This window comes from Cuculus canorus, chromosome 17 (genome assembly GCF_017976375.1).
Source record: "Cuculus canorus isolate bCucCan1 chromosome 17, bCucCan1.pri, whole genome shotgun sequence".
Lineage (NCBI taxonomy): Eukaryota > Metazoa > Chordata > Aves > Cuculiformes > Cuculidae > Cuculus > Cuculus canorus.
Genome location: NC_071417.1, coordinates 8,294,268 through 8,307,687, shown reverse-complemented (window position 1 = coordinate 8,307,687; position 13,420 = coordinate 8,294,268). Strand labels below are relative to the sequence as shown.

At 48.6% G+C, this 13,420-nt stretch overlaps 2 protein-coding genes across 2 annotated transcripts; one reads left to right on the top strand and one right to left on the bottom strand.

The window, feature by feature from the left end:
* The first annotated feature begins 111 nt into the window (after positions 1–111).
* Positions 112–2,711, top strand: SRRD (SRR1 domain containing). The gene is made up of 7 exons (XM_054082406.1): positions 112–261; positions 338–378; positions 874–1,010; positions 1,085–1,183; positions 1,355–1,509; positions 1,985–2,030; positions 2,303–2,711. The coding sequence occupies exons 1-7, from the start codon at positions 128–130 to the stop codon at positions 2,525–2,527; spliced, it is 837 nt and encodes a 278-aa protein (XP_053938381.1). The 5' UTR covers positions 112–127; the 3' UTR covers positions 2,528–2,711.
* A 155-nt stretch (positions 2,712–2,866) lies between these two features.
* TFIP11 (tuftelin interacting protein 11) lies at positions 2,867–13,276 on the bottom strand. Its single transcript, XM_009560482.2, has 12 exons — positions 12,309–13,276; positions 11,035–11,188; positions 10,221–10,377; positions 9,569–9,696; positions 8,925–9,077; positions 7,891–8,400; positions 7,199–7,305; positions 6,791–6,959; positions 6,453–6,696; positions 5,967–6,109; positions 5,526–5,691; positions 2,867–3,798 (listed from the first exon to the last, which is right to left on the bottom strand). The coding sequence occupies exons 1-12, from the start codon at positions 12,503–12,505 to the stop codon at positions 3,443–3,445; spliced, it is 2,484 nt and encodes an 827-aa protein (XP_009558777.1). The 5' UTR covers positions 12,506–13,276; the 3' UTR covers positions 2,867–3,442.
* Between the last annotated feature and the right edge of the window lie 144 nt (positions 13,277–13,420).

The window sequence follows — 13,420 nt, the reverse complement described above, 5'->3', positions numbered from 1 at the left end:
GTGATCTGATCACTGGTCGCATCCGGGCGCTCTGGTCACATGATCAGTCACATGATCCGACACGAGTGCGCGGCTGTGGAACTGGTCACACGACCGGGTCACATGACCACGCCCCGCGGCGCTGCACATGGCGGCGGAGGCGGGAGGGTGGCGCGCAGCGGGCGGGAGGAGGAGGAGGCGCCGGCGAGGCCGGGCGGGCAGGGAGGAGGACTTCGACGAGGAGGAGAGTGGCGCGATCGTGCGGCGGCTGCGGGAGGCGCGGTGAGTGCCCGGCGCCGCCCCGCCTGTCCCCGCCGCGGCGCTGCCGGGTCGCGCTCACGCCGCGCTCTCCCCGCAGGGACGATCTGCTGAGCTGCGGCTTCTGGACCGCGAGCGCCGGTGCGTGCGGGGCAGCCCCTACGCCCCTTCTCTTTTCTCCTTCTCCCTCTTCGTCCTTCCTGTCCCCCTTAGTCCCTTTCTCCTCTTTTCTTCTTTGCCATATTTTCACCCTCTTCTCCTCCCCTTCACCCCCCTGCCCCCCTTCTCACCCTTGTCCCCCTTCGCCCACTTTCATCCCCCCTTATCCTCCCCTTCGTCCCTTCTCGCTCTTGTCTCCCTTTATGCCCTTTGTCCCCCTTGGTTCCCTTCTCTTTATTCTCCTCTTTTGCCCCGTTTTCTTCCTCTTTGCCCCATCTTCTCCCCTTTTCCCCTCCTTCACAGAATCACTAGGTCAGAAAAGAGCTCTTAGATCATCAAGTCCAGCCTATGTCCCTGAGCATCTTCGCCCCCCTTTCTTCTCTTTTTGCCCCCTTTTCTCCCTCTTTGCCCTGTCTTCTTCCCCTTCACCCCCTTCTCCACCTCTCCTGCCGCCCCTGACTCTTTCCGTGCCCGCAGGAGCAGTTCAGGCCCCGCTGGATGGCAGTGCGGAGCCACCCACCCGCTGTGTCTGCTACGGGCTGGGGCGGTTCAGTACAAGCCCTGCTGCTCGGGACCAGCTTGCCTTCCTGCTGCTGCTGCTGGAGGAACTGCGGGTGAGCACCGGAGGGGGGAATCCGGGGATCCCCATGGCCCTGGCTCCCACCCATGGTCACAATTCTCCCTGCAGGTGCCCCCTGGGCAGTGTGCCCTGTTTGACCCAGTCTTCTCAGCCCAGGAGGCAGCTGTGCTGGAGCAGCTGGGGCTGCAGCTGCTCACGGACAATGAGGTGAGCGGGGTTCCTGGGGGACTGAGCCCCATCTCTGGGGGTCACAGGGCTTCCAGGCCCCAGCACTGGTGCTGTGAGGGCTCTTGAGGCCAATCTGGCTCGGGGTCTGGGGAGGCGGTGGGGCTGGGGGGCACCATCCAGCTGTAATGGGAAACATTTGTTCACGTGCAGGAGGGGAAACACGCCGTGGAGGGATCGGCCACCCTGTTTTACATGGTGCACTGCGGGAAAGCCCTGTACAACAACCTCCTGTGGAGGAACTGGTCTGCAGAGGCACTGTCCAAAATGGTCATCATCGGGAACAGCTTTAAAGGAACTGAGGAAAGGTGCGTGCAGCCGCCACTGAGGAAGGTTCTGGTGTCTCCAACAGTGTTTTCCTCTCCTTGCCTCCTTTACTTCTTTTTTGTATTGCTTTTGGCAAGGATTTCTGCATTTTGTTTATTTTAAGTTTAAAGTCATAGAATGTCCTGAGTTGGAAGAGACCCACAAGAATTACCAAGTCCAACTCCTGTCCCTGTACTGGACAACCCCACCATTCACACCATTTGGCTGAGGGTGTTGTCCAAGTGCTGCTGGAATATTGGCAGGCTTGCTGCTGTGACTGCTTCCCTTCCAGTGCTCCACCACCCTCTGAGGGAAGAACCTTTTCCTATGTTCAACCTAACCCTCCCCTGGCACTTGCTGTCCTGTTTGCTGTCATTAGTCCCCTCCTGCCTTTTCTGTCCCCTCTGCTTGCTCAAAAAAGTAGTCTTGAGTTCACAGAATTTCGTGTCTAAAGCTGGTTCTCTTGTGTTCTTCCAGACTCTTGCCACGAATACTGGAGAGAGATTACTCTTACATAGCGAAGGTACTGTCACTAGTTTTTAACGTTGTTTGACAATGCACCTTTTGATAAGAAAGGAAATAAATTGCAAAAGGAAAGAGAGGGTGGTTATTTTTAAAACCTTGTTTCCTGACCATTACAAAACAGATCACTTTAAGATCATTCTACACGAGCTGCAGAACGTGCTGCACACACGGGGTTGAGTTAACAACGCTGCCCCCTCATTGTCACAGACTCTTATTTGCAGAAAAGCTCTTCTGCATCATACATAACATTTTTCCCCACATGCTCTTTAGGTCTTGAAAGGGACAGAGGAGGTGGCGCTCCCTGACCACCCTCGGTACCTGGACACCTTTAACGACACCTCGGTCCACTGGTTTCCCTTGCAAAAACTGAAGGAACTCTCCCCTGAGGTCTGGGACTTTGTGGAGGAGCCAACGTACCCAGATTGCGACGATGTGGAGATCATCAGGAAGGAAGACAGAGCTGGTGGGTGCAATACTTCTGCCGTGGAGTCCTGACTGTACTCTGCGGGGGCAGGGGGACCATGGGGCTGAGTCTCTTCCCACAGCAGCCTCTGTGCATCTCAGATGAAGCTCAAGCACTGACTGCGTTATCAATCTCTGCCAAAAAACGGTAGCACCTGAACACTGAGGGTGATGGGATATTTTTGTATCTTTATTGTTTAATAAAAGGTGAAGCTGTGCTTTGACTTGTACTCATTCCACTAAAAGGAACTGATTTAATTAAAGCCTGCCTCAGATTCAGACTTTGGAGCAAGCTGAGATCTGGCACCAGTTGGCAGGATGTGACACCCAGAGAGAAGGCAAGTGAAGCACAAGGGAACTCTGATATCCTAGCTAAGTGACAGAGAGAATTGGGTGTGCCCATGTAATCCTTGCCCTCTGCAGCCCTTGGCCATAAACTGCTGACCAAGTCTAGGACTAGGATTGCATCCAGCTGCACACAGACTCCTCCCTGAGAAAGAGTTTGGGAAGCAAAGGTGCTCCATGCTATACTTAAGGGCCTCCCTTACCTTATTGCACCCCCAGCCCCTGTGCAAAACACTTTGCATCAATTAAAACCTGTTCTTCCATGTAGTAAGAACAGGACCTTATCATCGAGCTCTGTTCTTAGTCACACTTTTATGCAAATAGAAGTTCTATAAAAACTCATTCGCAACAGTCCCTTCCAAGTGAGCTGATAAACCTCTGTCACCGGCAGCAGTTGCACAACCATCAAAACTGCTCTGCTCATTCTTCCCTTAAGAGACTTCCTCGTGTAATTTCATCTGTTGACAGAACCTGAATAGCTCTTCTAAGGAAGAAATCCTGGCATACAGGTCCAATTTCACTCTATTTACAAATCTGTAACTTTTTTATTCTAAGACAGTTACACTTAGAACTTTAACAAGATGGTCTGCCCAGTTCGAAGCCTCACTTTGCCATGTCAATGAGACTCTGGAGAGATGTTGGCACCCAGGTCTTTTCTCCTTGCACAAACACAACACCTCTGTCAATGTAAATGACGATCCGTCCAAACGTATACAACTGTTTCCCTTCATGCCGCTTTCCAATCACAGGCATGAAAACAATGTTGTGCTCCTCCGCTTTCGTCTGAATTAGGTCCTTAAAGTTCATGGGCACAGAGCTGGCAGCCATGCCAATGCCACGCTGGGCCATGTTCTCAGCCTCCCGGCGCTCCTGCATGGCTTCGTACTGGAAGTCTTTCCTCCGCTCGGTGTGAGTAAGGTAGGCGATGTTCTCTCGAGCACCTGGTTGCATGTAACCACCTGTTTGAGAGAGACAAGACACGTGAAAACAAGGTCCTGGCTCGTTTCTGGTGGAAGGTTTGAGTAAACACCAGTCAAGGACACAGTAAAGTGAACCTGTAATGTTCTGAGTCCTTTTTACCCATTCTAATTGATTAGGTTTCATGCTGTTAACAATAACAGAACACAGACTAGTGAGGTGAATTTAAGAACTACAACAGAAGCAATAGGATTTTGTACAATCCCCAATTTACCTGAGCATGCGCAGGAGAGGAGGATGCTGCGCTGCTACTGGTAAAGGGAAAATGTGAACAAAAAAAAGAACAGCAACAAAGTACACCTCAAAGCAGAAACCTAGTGTGTGGTCTCCACACACCACTGCTGGGTTACAAACAGCGACTATTGCATAACCAGGCGAAGAATGGTGCTGCATTGCATCAGGAGCGCTTTCACTGTCAGCCCCCAGTTCACTTCTTGGCTGCGTGACTACTCATGCTACAAGTTTCTCAACTCCTTTCTGCAACGCTTGCCTATATTTGTATCATTTAATCACAGAAATAACCATAACCCTTAGAAAGGGCCTCAAGGAATCCTCTGTGTTTCTGATGCAGATTCTCCATCACACTGTACAGCAAGCAGGCAAGAGGAGCACAGGAAAGGAACAGTGCAAATTTCAGATGCTGCTCCCTCAGGCACAGCCGCCTCTTTTAAAACAGTTTAATTCATAATGAATCCCTAGCCCTCTCTTCTAGGTGACAGGGAGAGTCACGTGGAAGGAAAGGGCACTGCTGTAAGCTACAGAGAACCACCAGCATCTCACCATAAATTAAAAACACCCCATGATGGAAATAAACATCTTTAAACAATGGTCTCTCACTGACTGGCATAAAATACCAGGTCCAACACAAAAAAAAAAATGAGACTGACCCAACAGCTTGGGAAACAAGAATGGGATGGGAGTGACAAAGAGATGGTTCTAGAACATGTGCTGACCTGTCACAGCGAGACAGGCCTCAGCTCAATCGCTTCACTCAGTACAAGTGGACATGTGTTCAAATAGAGAGATTTTCTTACTCTCAGTCAGAAAATGTCGGTGTGCAAGAGTGAACAGTGAGTTCACATCAAGACAACGTGCCAGCCTGCAGCGCTCTGTCTGTGAAGCCCTTTTTTAGTTCACAACAACATCCCTGTGGTTCAGCCCCCACCCTGTTTGCCAGACCTGGCCTCCTCTTCCCAAAGATCCCATCAGTGCTCAAAGGAGCCCATTTGTTGTTGGTAGAAGATGTGAAAACAACCTGCTGGAGATCCTCAACAGCCTTCCAGAAAATGACCTGTGGAAATGCTCTGAATGTTGGCAGCACCGTGTGCAGCCGTGGGTCAGCTCAGAAGGGAGCTGTTGTGAAGAGAATCATAGCTGATTTTCTTAATTTGTTAAATAAAAAGCTACAGACAGCCTCAATTTTTTGTGTCGACCTTGTACACTCTAATCTGTCAAGACTGTAAGAGAATGAGCTGTTTAATGGCATAGGCAGCCCATCACCAAAAAACTGTTTCTGCTTCAATGAAGCATAGACAATTATTATGCAGCACTTTGCAGGTGTTATTTATGGACACAGCAAGGCAAAACACTTTGAATTTCACTGCTCCAAAGCCAATTAGCAGGGCCATGCCTAAATATAGACTCACAAGAACCAAGCGTTGCTGTACTGCCATCACAGCAAGCGGAGCCACCACCATAAGCCACCTACCAACACTGGAAGAGACAGCCCGATTCATGATATCAAGAGCTTCATTAAATTTGTCTTTGATGGATGGATGCGCTAACACTTGGTCTGAGAACATGGATTTCCAACCCAAGTACCACTTGGTAATCTCTTCATAGTTGGGGCTGTTACTAAGCCACGAGCACAGCACCTGCGAAACAGGACAGATCACATGTATGAGGACAGATACGTTCATGGACTACGGTCCTTATTATTTAACTTGTTTATTACTGAGCTTTCAGTAAGAGACAGGATTGTGACAGTACTAGGAACCAGTCTCTTCTGATGTGTATGGAGCTAAGAGTGGAAATCACCCCATTTGGCAGTTTAACCATTTCAGCACTGGTGCAGCGATTTCCAGGCAGCAGTCACTAAAACACTTCCCAGTGAATCAAGCCTCTTTACTCAGCCTTAATAGTTTCTCACCTGCAGCCACTTCGGGAAGAAGTGTTTCTCCAGCAGCCCAACAAGACTGGAGACAGAAATCATCCCCTCCCAGTCAATCACCCAGTAGAAGGCGTCCATATGCTGCTGGTGAGGGTTTATGATGAGTTCATTCAAACACATTCCTGGGGAAAGGGAAAGAAAAGTTAGAAAAGAACCTGACTCACAGTTTTAACAGTGCATTGACCTATTTCATTAGCAATACATCTGATCTGAGGAGGACTTCTATTGCACATTACCCCAAGAGACATTTGGGATCTTTAAACTGTTTGGCTATTCCTGCCACCAAAACAGTGTGCTTCCATTTCCAGCTATTACAATTAGCTGCTAAACTGAGAAACTTACTTGCTAATAATGTTCTTTAAAATAACACTGGCAACCATGTTAACCCATTATCTTTCCTAGGTGCAAGGATGAAGGCGGCAACCAGTATGTTCCAGAAAGTCAGCATTGTTTGGCCTGTCTCACCTAGTTTAGGCACAATGTTTTTGACCATGAAAGCCTCCCACGACCCAGGGGTGAACACATCTTTCCAGGGCTGAAGGATAAGTTTGGCCGAGGAGTCACTGGGATGCCACTTTTGCAGTGCGTTCGCCAGCTTGTTTCGGATGGGAGAATACAGCGGCTCCAATCGTGCCTGCATCAGGGGAAGCCAGGGATGGATCCACGAATGGATTGGGACTGTGTCTGTCAAAGGATTCCAGCTTTCAACCTTGAGGTAAGACAGAAAAGGTCCATCCGTTAGCAGTTTACCACACACAAGAACAGCCATAATGCAACGCCCTAAGGTAGCCCTCTCATCTTACCTCTTTCTGTAGCTTGGGGAAGATAAGCTGATCCAGAATGTTTTCCAGTATCCAGATAGGAACAACGTTTACCCAGCTATCCAAGAAATCCACCATGGATCCACAGTTCCTCGGCTGCCACTGCGCCACTATGTTTCTGACATATGGCATCCAGATTTCCCACATCAGTCTGGAAAAAAACCCCATAAATATATCAAAGTTTAAGCTTAAAGCCATAGCCCCAGGCCTAAATAAACCAAATGATAACTGTTATTTAAAAGCTACTTCTTTTTATAGAGCTGACAGATGGATTTTTAACAGACACATCAAGAGAATCATCTGGAAAGCATGCTTGTAGCTGTTCTTTTCCATCCCAGAGGAAGCAGCACTTGAAGATGCTGCGCAAAGTACAACTCATTTGCTCTTTACCTGTGAAAAGCATCTGTTGACAGATCCTGCCCACCATGCGATAACAGCTGATCATTTTCCAAAAGGTTCTTCCACTTGGCTATGATCTCTGTGCCGTACGTGCAGTCCTGGAAATGAAAAGACATGCGTGGCCTTTATCCTTTTTCATTAACCTCAGCTGGTATCTACAAAGAGCAGGCTGATGGTACGCTCAGCTACAGGCAGCTTTCTCACCCACTCAAAGGGCAAGCCGGGAGCGTGCAGCCATGAAGTGTCAAGCGCCACAAGATGCGAAAATCCTACTTTCTGGATTTAACATATCTCTGGGAAGGGAAATAGAATAGCCTGAACTCTTTCAGGTGTACAGAGAGAATTCAGACTCTTGCCTATCACAGCCTACATGGCATTATGAACAGACAGCGCATACCTGACTACCTGAAAGACAGAGCTCTCCTGCTTTTGCTAACAAACAAGAACTAGACACTTAGGTTCAGTCTACTTTTTCTTCTCAACACCCACAAAAAGTGATTTTAACACTACAAGCTCCTAAAGTGCTAGCCACTTTGCAGATCAGTAGCCTTCAGTCATAGAAAAAGTCTCACAGTGAGTGCAGTGGGATTTTGGTTTGTTTTGTTTCTTCCTCTCCAGACCGATCAGGGATTTGGGATGAGGAGTACGGGGGAGTCAAAGAAATAAATCAAACATACACACACCTTGAGAGGATCCCAGTTCTTGAAGTAATCTTTCATGAGAGGATAGACGATTGCTACTGCCAGGTCTACCCGATCAGACATTCGGTACTCTTCATAGTACTTGTCCTGAAGCGTTTCAAAAATCTTCGCACACTCATCCAAAGTTAAGGGGTTTTCACAGCCGGGCTGCATCCGTCTCTCACACTCTTCCACCATCTCCAGCACCTTGCTGAGATTACTAATTGCCTTCTCCTCATGTGAGAGAACTTCAGACATCTTCTGTATTTCATGGGTCAGGTTGACAACCATGTCTCTCTCATACTGCAGCTGCCGGTCGCTCTGGATGATCTCCTGCTCCGTGATGCTGATAAGAAGTTGGAGGTTGTGCTCCAGTTCAGGCAAAGCAAAGCCTTGGAGCTTGGAGTCTTTGCCCAGTGGCTGCTGAGGATTGTTATCTGGGATATTGTGCTTATGGCTAATTTGACTGTAGCTGTAATAAACCTTTTGTTCCCGGCCCGTCATGTCTATAACCTTCCAACAAACAAGAACAAACACGTCTTAAAAAACAAATTGCATCTCATGTTTAAAAAGTAAGGAAATCCCTAACTTTGATTGAAAATTGCAGATTTCTAAGTACATTAATTACTCCTGGAGGCTACTAATATGCACCAGTATTCTGAACAAGGCAGCTGGGGATTGCCTCTCAAAAGGCCCGCTCCAGACACGAAGAGTTAGAATGAATAAGAAACAGTTTGGAATCAGAGTAGGAGGAGTCTGATCTTGGTTTTATCATTTCACTGAGTAACTCTACAAGCGGTTATTTTTAAGCTAATTTGCATTTTCCCAAGGCCAAGGAAGTTGCTTAGAACCTAATCCAATGTCCTAAGTGACATGGCAGTCTCATACATGATTCAGTGATGAGCCTCAGATTTTCATGATGCTACAGACAGGCAGTTCTTGAAACTGGCTTCTATTAAGGTGACTAAAAAGCACCCACAAACCAAAGTGGGCAAACTCTTTCCCAGAGATGCCGCCTCTTGGATTATCAACCTTACCTTGACTTGAGATATCTCCTTCTGAGGGGTTGAGAGCTGCTTGTTGATCCTGCCTTTGGCTTTCAGTTCTTCTACTGTCTTATAGCTGTATTTGGGCTTTTTCTTGCCTCCATTCGGATCTTTCCGCCACTGACTGAGCTCTTTTTGAAATTCCTAAACAAAAAAACAAAGGAGGAGTTGTGGTTGCTCCTTTTTGTCACGCACAAAATCAGCCTCTATTTTCTGCAGGAAAATAACCATCAGATCAACGAAGAATGCTGAGCAGCAAAATAACTGGGAAAGCAGTAAAGCCCAGTGATAAACTGGCTCAGATGCTGTGGTCCAGTCAACCACCATATTCACAACACTAGTGTATGTTTCTGATTTTTCTTTTCCTTTAGACAAAAACAAAGGCTATTTATCTGAGGGGCCTGTTTGAAGATGAGGTTCTAGCAAGACTACTGGAACAAGTGAGCCAGAAACAACAAAAAAAACATCACAGTGACAAGAGTAATGTGCCTAAATGGACTTCACGTGCTATGTCTTTAGCTTCTTACCTAAAATGAGCTCAAACAGTTTGCTCTGACATAGAAGCTGACATTTGAACTGAATTTTGTACACACAAGACAAGAGGGAAACAGATACACCAGGAATAATATAAATACCTCTTCAGCTTCTTCTTCTGAGTCCACAACAGGGAAGTCTTGCAAAGACTGGCTGGTTCTTTCGGAGCCATATGCCCCAACAGCTCCTTTGCCTTTTCTCTGTTTGGCCTCAATCGGATTGATGATACCTAAGAGGACAACAGTTAGATCACAAAGAACAGTTGATTGACCAAGAGAGAATAGTGAGTGCTTTTCTTACAGTACATCTTACACCTTACAGTACTTTTCTTACACCAATACATCCAGCCCCGTATTCCACCCCTACCGCTACAGTGTCTTCTACCACTTTACTCATTTCTTATTGGCTATAAAATCATTACATTCCAGCACACATCAAAAAACCCAAAGCTCACTATTATTCACATTTGCATTTCACTGCTTTTTTATTCTACAACACACAACAACATCTTTTTCTGTGAGCTGACCACCTTTGGAATTTACCTCCCTTTTTCTCTTTTGCTCTTGCAAAATGCCAAGAGCGTAAGATCGGCCTCTCGTAATTGAAACAACTGAATCATATCATGAGGACCCAGATCACTTGTAAGAGACACAAGAAAACAGGAATGAAGTTGTAAGGCAGTTCTTCATAGAATTCAATCTCTTCTCCAAATTACTAACTAACAATAAACAACCAACCACGCAATTACAGTACCTTGAGCATTCTTTCCGAGACCTCTTCCAGGGACGTAACCCATCTTCTGGAGAAGCTTCTGTCCAATTCCTTTAGTGTGTCTCTCCCAGCTGCCAAAATCCACGAAAGATTTTGTCCCTCCTACAAAGCCTTTCTGACTTGGCTTGAAATTACCACCCTGTTAAAACAAAACACAAAAAAAACCAAACAACCTTTTTAAGGCATCATAATAACCACGCTCTTTATAATTTTGATCAAAAATGTTATTCCCAGAAGCGATTCAGTTGTCACCATGCCACACAGCACATTTACATCAGAGAGCTGCTTGTGCATCCGTGTATGCTGCTTGCCATTAATGTCTTTTTCAGATAGAAAAGGAACATCCTGACAAGCCTAGACTGACAAGCTGACAGCTACTAGGCTCTACCACTGGCTTTAGGTGAAAACCGATTCCTGATTCTTTCTGTGCCTGGTAACTGAAAAGAAAAGTTTGATCGTTAGCTTACAACACACCTACAATGGTGTTCTGTGAGACTGAAAAAAAAGAAGTCTTTGAAAGGCAGTAAACCATGGGCATTCCTTTATTTTAATCTCAATAGACCAAAAGAAATATTAAGGAAGATAAAAGGACCTAAAAGGACAGATATTCCCAAGGACACATGATGATACATGAGAACAGATACAAAAGACAGAGAAAACCCCTCCCATAACAGGCATGCTGCCACACGTGGTTCTCTTATTCTAATTATTTCTCTCTTCCTTTAGTGTGCTGTCATTGCTTATTAACTACAGTCAAAGTTTCATAAACACATCAGACAATTCCTGGATAACTCACTGTTTTTAACTTCTTCGGCACAAACTCTTTAGGGATTTCCTCCTGCTTAACAGGCTTTTCATCTTCATCAGAGTCTTCTTCTGACATATCCTCAGCCGCTGACTTTTTCAGCCCAGCGCTGATGAAGTTCACAGGGGCCGAGTAATCCCTAGAGCTACATCAAAACAAGACCTGTGAGTGAATTCTGTTTCAGTGGACCAGTGCACATTCCTACACATGCCTGGGGACTGCTATGCCCTAACACCTCCTTAAAGTGAAATCTTAAAAACAGAGCAACAGTTTATCACTGTTTTTGTTGGAAATCACAGAGGAATCACAGAATCATGGAATGGTTTGGGCTGGAAGCAACCTCAAAGCCCATCCAGTTCCAACCCCCACTGGCTCAGGTTGCTCCAAGCCCCATCCAACCTGGCCTGGAACACCTCCAGGGATGGGACAGCCACCACTGCTCTGGGCAACCTGGGTCAGGGCCTCCCCACCCTCACAGCAAAACATTTCTGCCTAAGATCTCATCTCAATCTCCCCTCTTTCAGCTCAAAACTGTTCCCCCCTCATCCTCTCCCTGCACTCCCTGATCAAGAGCCTCTTCCTTTCCAAGGGGCTTTCCTTGGAACCCCTTTCAGTACAGGAAGCTACTCTAAGGTCTCCCTGGGGTCTTCTCTTCCCCAGACTGAACAACTTAAGTATCAGCCTGTCATTGTACGCGAGGTGCTCTGCCTCTTGGTTCATCTTTGTGCCCCTAAAACAAGTGTTCTTTTCCCTGTGACACACTTGCACAGGCAAAGTCATAAAACAGAATCACAGAATCACTAGATTCAAAAAGACCTCTAGATCATGGAGTCCAACCATTCCTATCAACCACTAAACCATGTCCCTGAGCATTTCATCTACCCGTCTTTTAAATGCCTCCAGGGATAGAGACAACCACCTCTCTGGGAAGCCTCTGCCAGTGCCCAATGACCCTTTCTGTGAAAAATTCTTTTCTGTTGTCCAGTCTGAACTTCCCCTGGCAGAACTTGAGGCCATTCCCCCTTGTCCTATCCCCTGTTACCTGGGACAAGAGGCCAGCTCCCAAATTTTAAAGAGAAGTCCCAACAGGCAGCCCTGCTGTCCCAGGCTAGGTTGCTCAGGAGGACCTTTACATCCTGAAAACTGCCACAAAATGGAGGCACCACATAGGCCCCATGGCCCCACAAGGCAAGGCACCCCCAGGGACCACCTGAACTGCAGCTTGGCCTGCACGTCCCTTCCCCCCGCCCACACCCAGCTCATACCGCTTGCCGCCAAAGCTGGGCCGCTCCTCATCCGAGTCACGCTCTGCCCAGATACCGTAGGTGGCCTCCTCCTTGCTTTGCCGGTGGCGCTGCCGGTGGGGGTTGAATTCGTTCTGCAGGTCCCAGTCTGATACCTCAAAGTTCTCCATCTCCACACCATCATCCCCATCGGTGCCATACAGGTGTGACATTGACATGGTGGCTGCAGGCAACCTTCAGCTCTACAGGGATCCTCTGGTCCTGCGGGTACTCCTTGGCCCTGCGGTGACCCCTGGTCCTGTGGGTCAGCCTGGCTCTGCAGGAAACCCCTGGTTCTGCAGGGAACCCCCTTGTCCTGTGGGTAAAAGTGGCCCCTAAGGGACTTCTGGGTCCTGCAGGGAATCCCCTGGCCCTGCAGGCACTCTCTGGTCCTTGATCCTGTGAAAAGCCCCAGCCCACACGTGGGCACTCTCTGGTTTTGTGGGGACTCCCTAGACCTGCAAGTACTCCTCGGCTCACAGAGACCCCTGGCCCTGTGGGGACCCCCTGGTCCTGCGGGCACCCCTACGCTCACACACAGAGACTCCCGGTCCTGTGGGCACCCTCTGGTCCTGCGGGACCTCTTGGCCCACACACGGGAACCTCTCCGACTCCACAGACACCCACTGGTCCTGTAGGCAACCCCTGGCCTCGCGGGTACTCCCTGCCCCCCACACGGGTACCCTCGGCCCTGCGGGCACCCCCTGGCTCTGCAGAGCCCCCGGGCCTTGTCGGCCTCCTGGGCCCTGCGGGGACTCCCCCGGCCCTGTAGGCACCCCCTGGCTCACACACGGGCAACTCTGATCCCGTGAGCACCCCGCAGGCCTACGGGCACCCCCTGACCATGTGAGGCTCCTCCGGCCCACACACAATCCACCACCCTTACGGGAATCCCGCTCTCCCCAGCCCAGTCCCTCTCCTGCCTGCGCCGCCACCGCCCGGAACTGAACCGCTTTCTTCCGGTCAGGTGCCGCTCAAAACCCCGCCCACAAACCATAGAGCAGGCCGTAGCGGCCGTAGCGGGGGCTCGTGGGCAGCCGCTCCTCTATGGTTGGGGGGGGTGGGGCTAGGTCCCCCAGGAGCAGCGAGGGGGG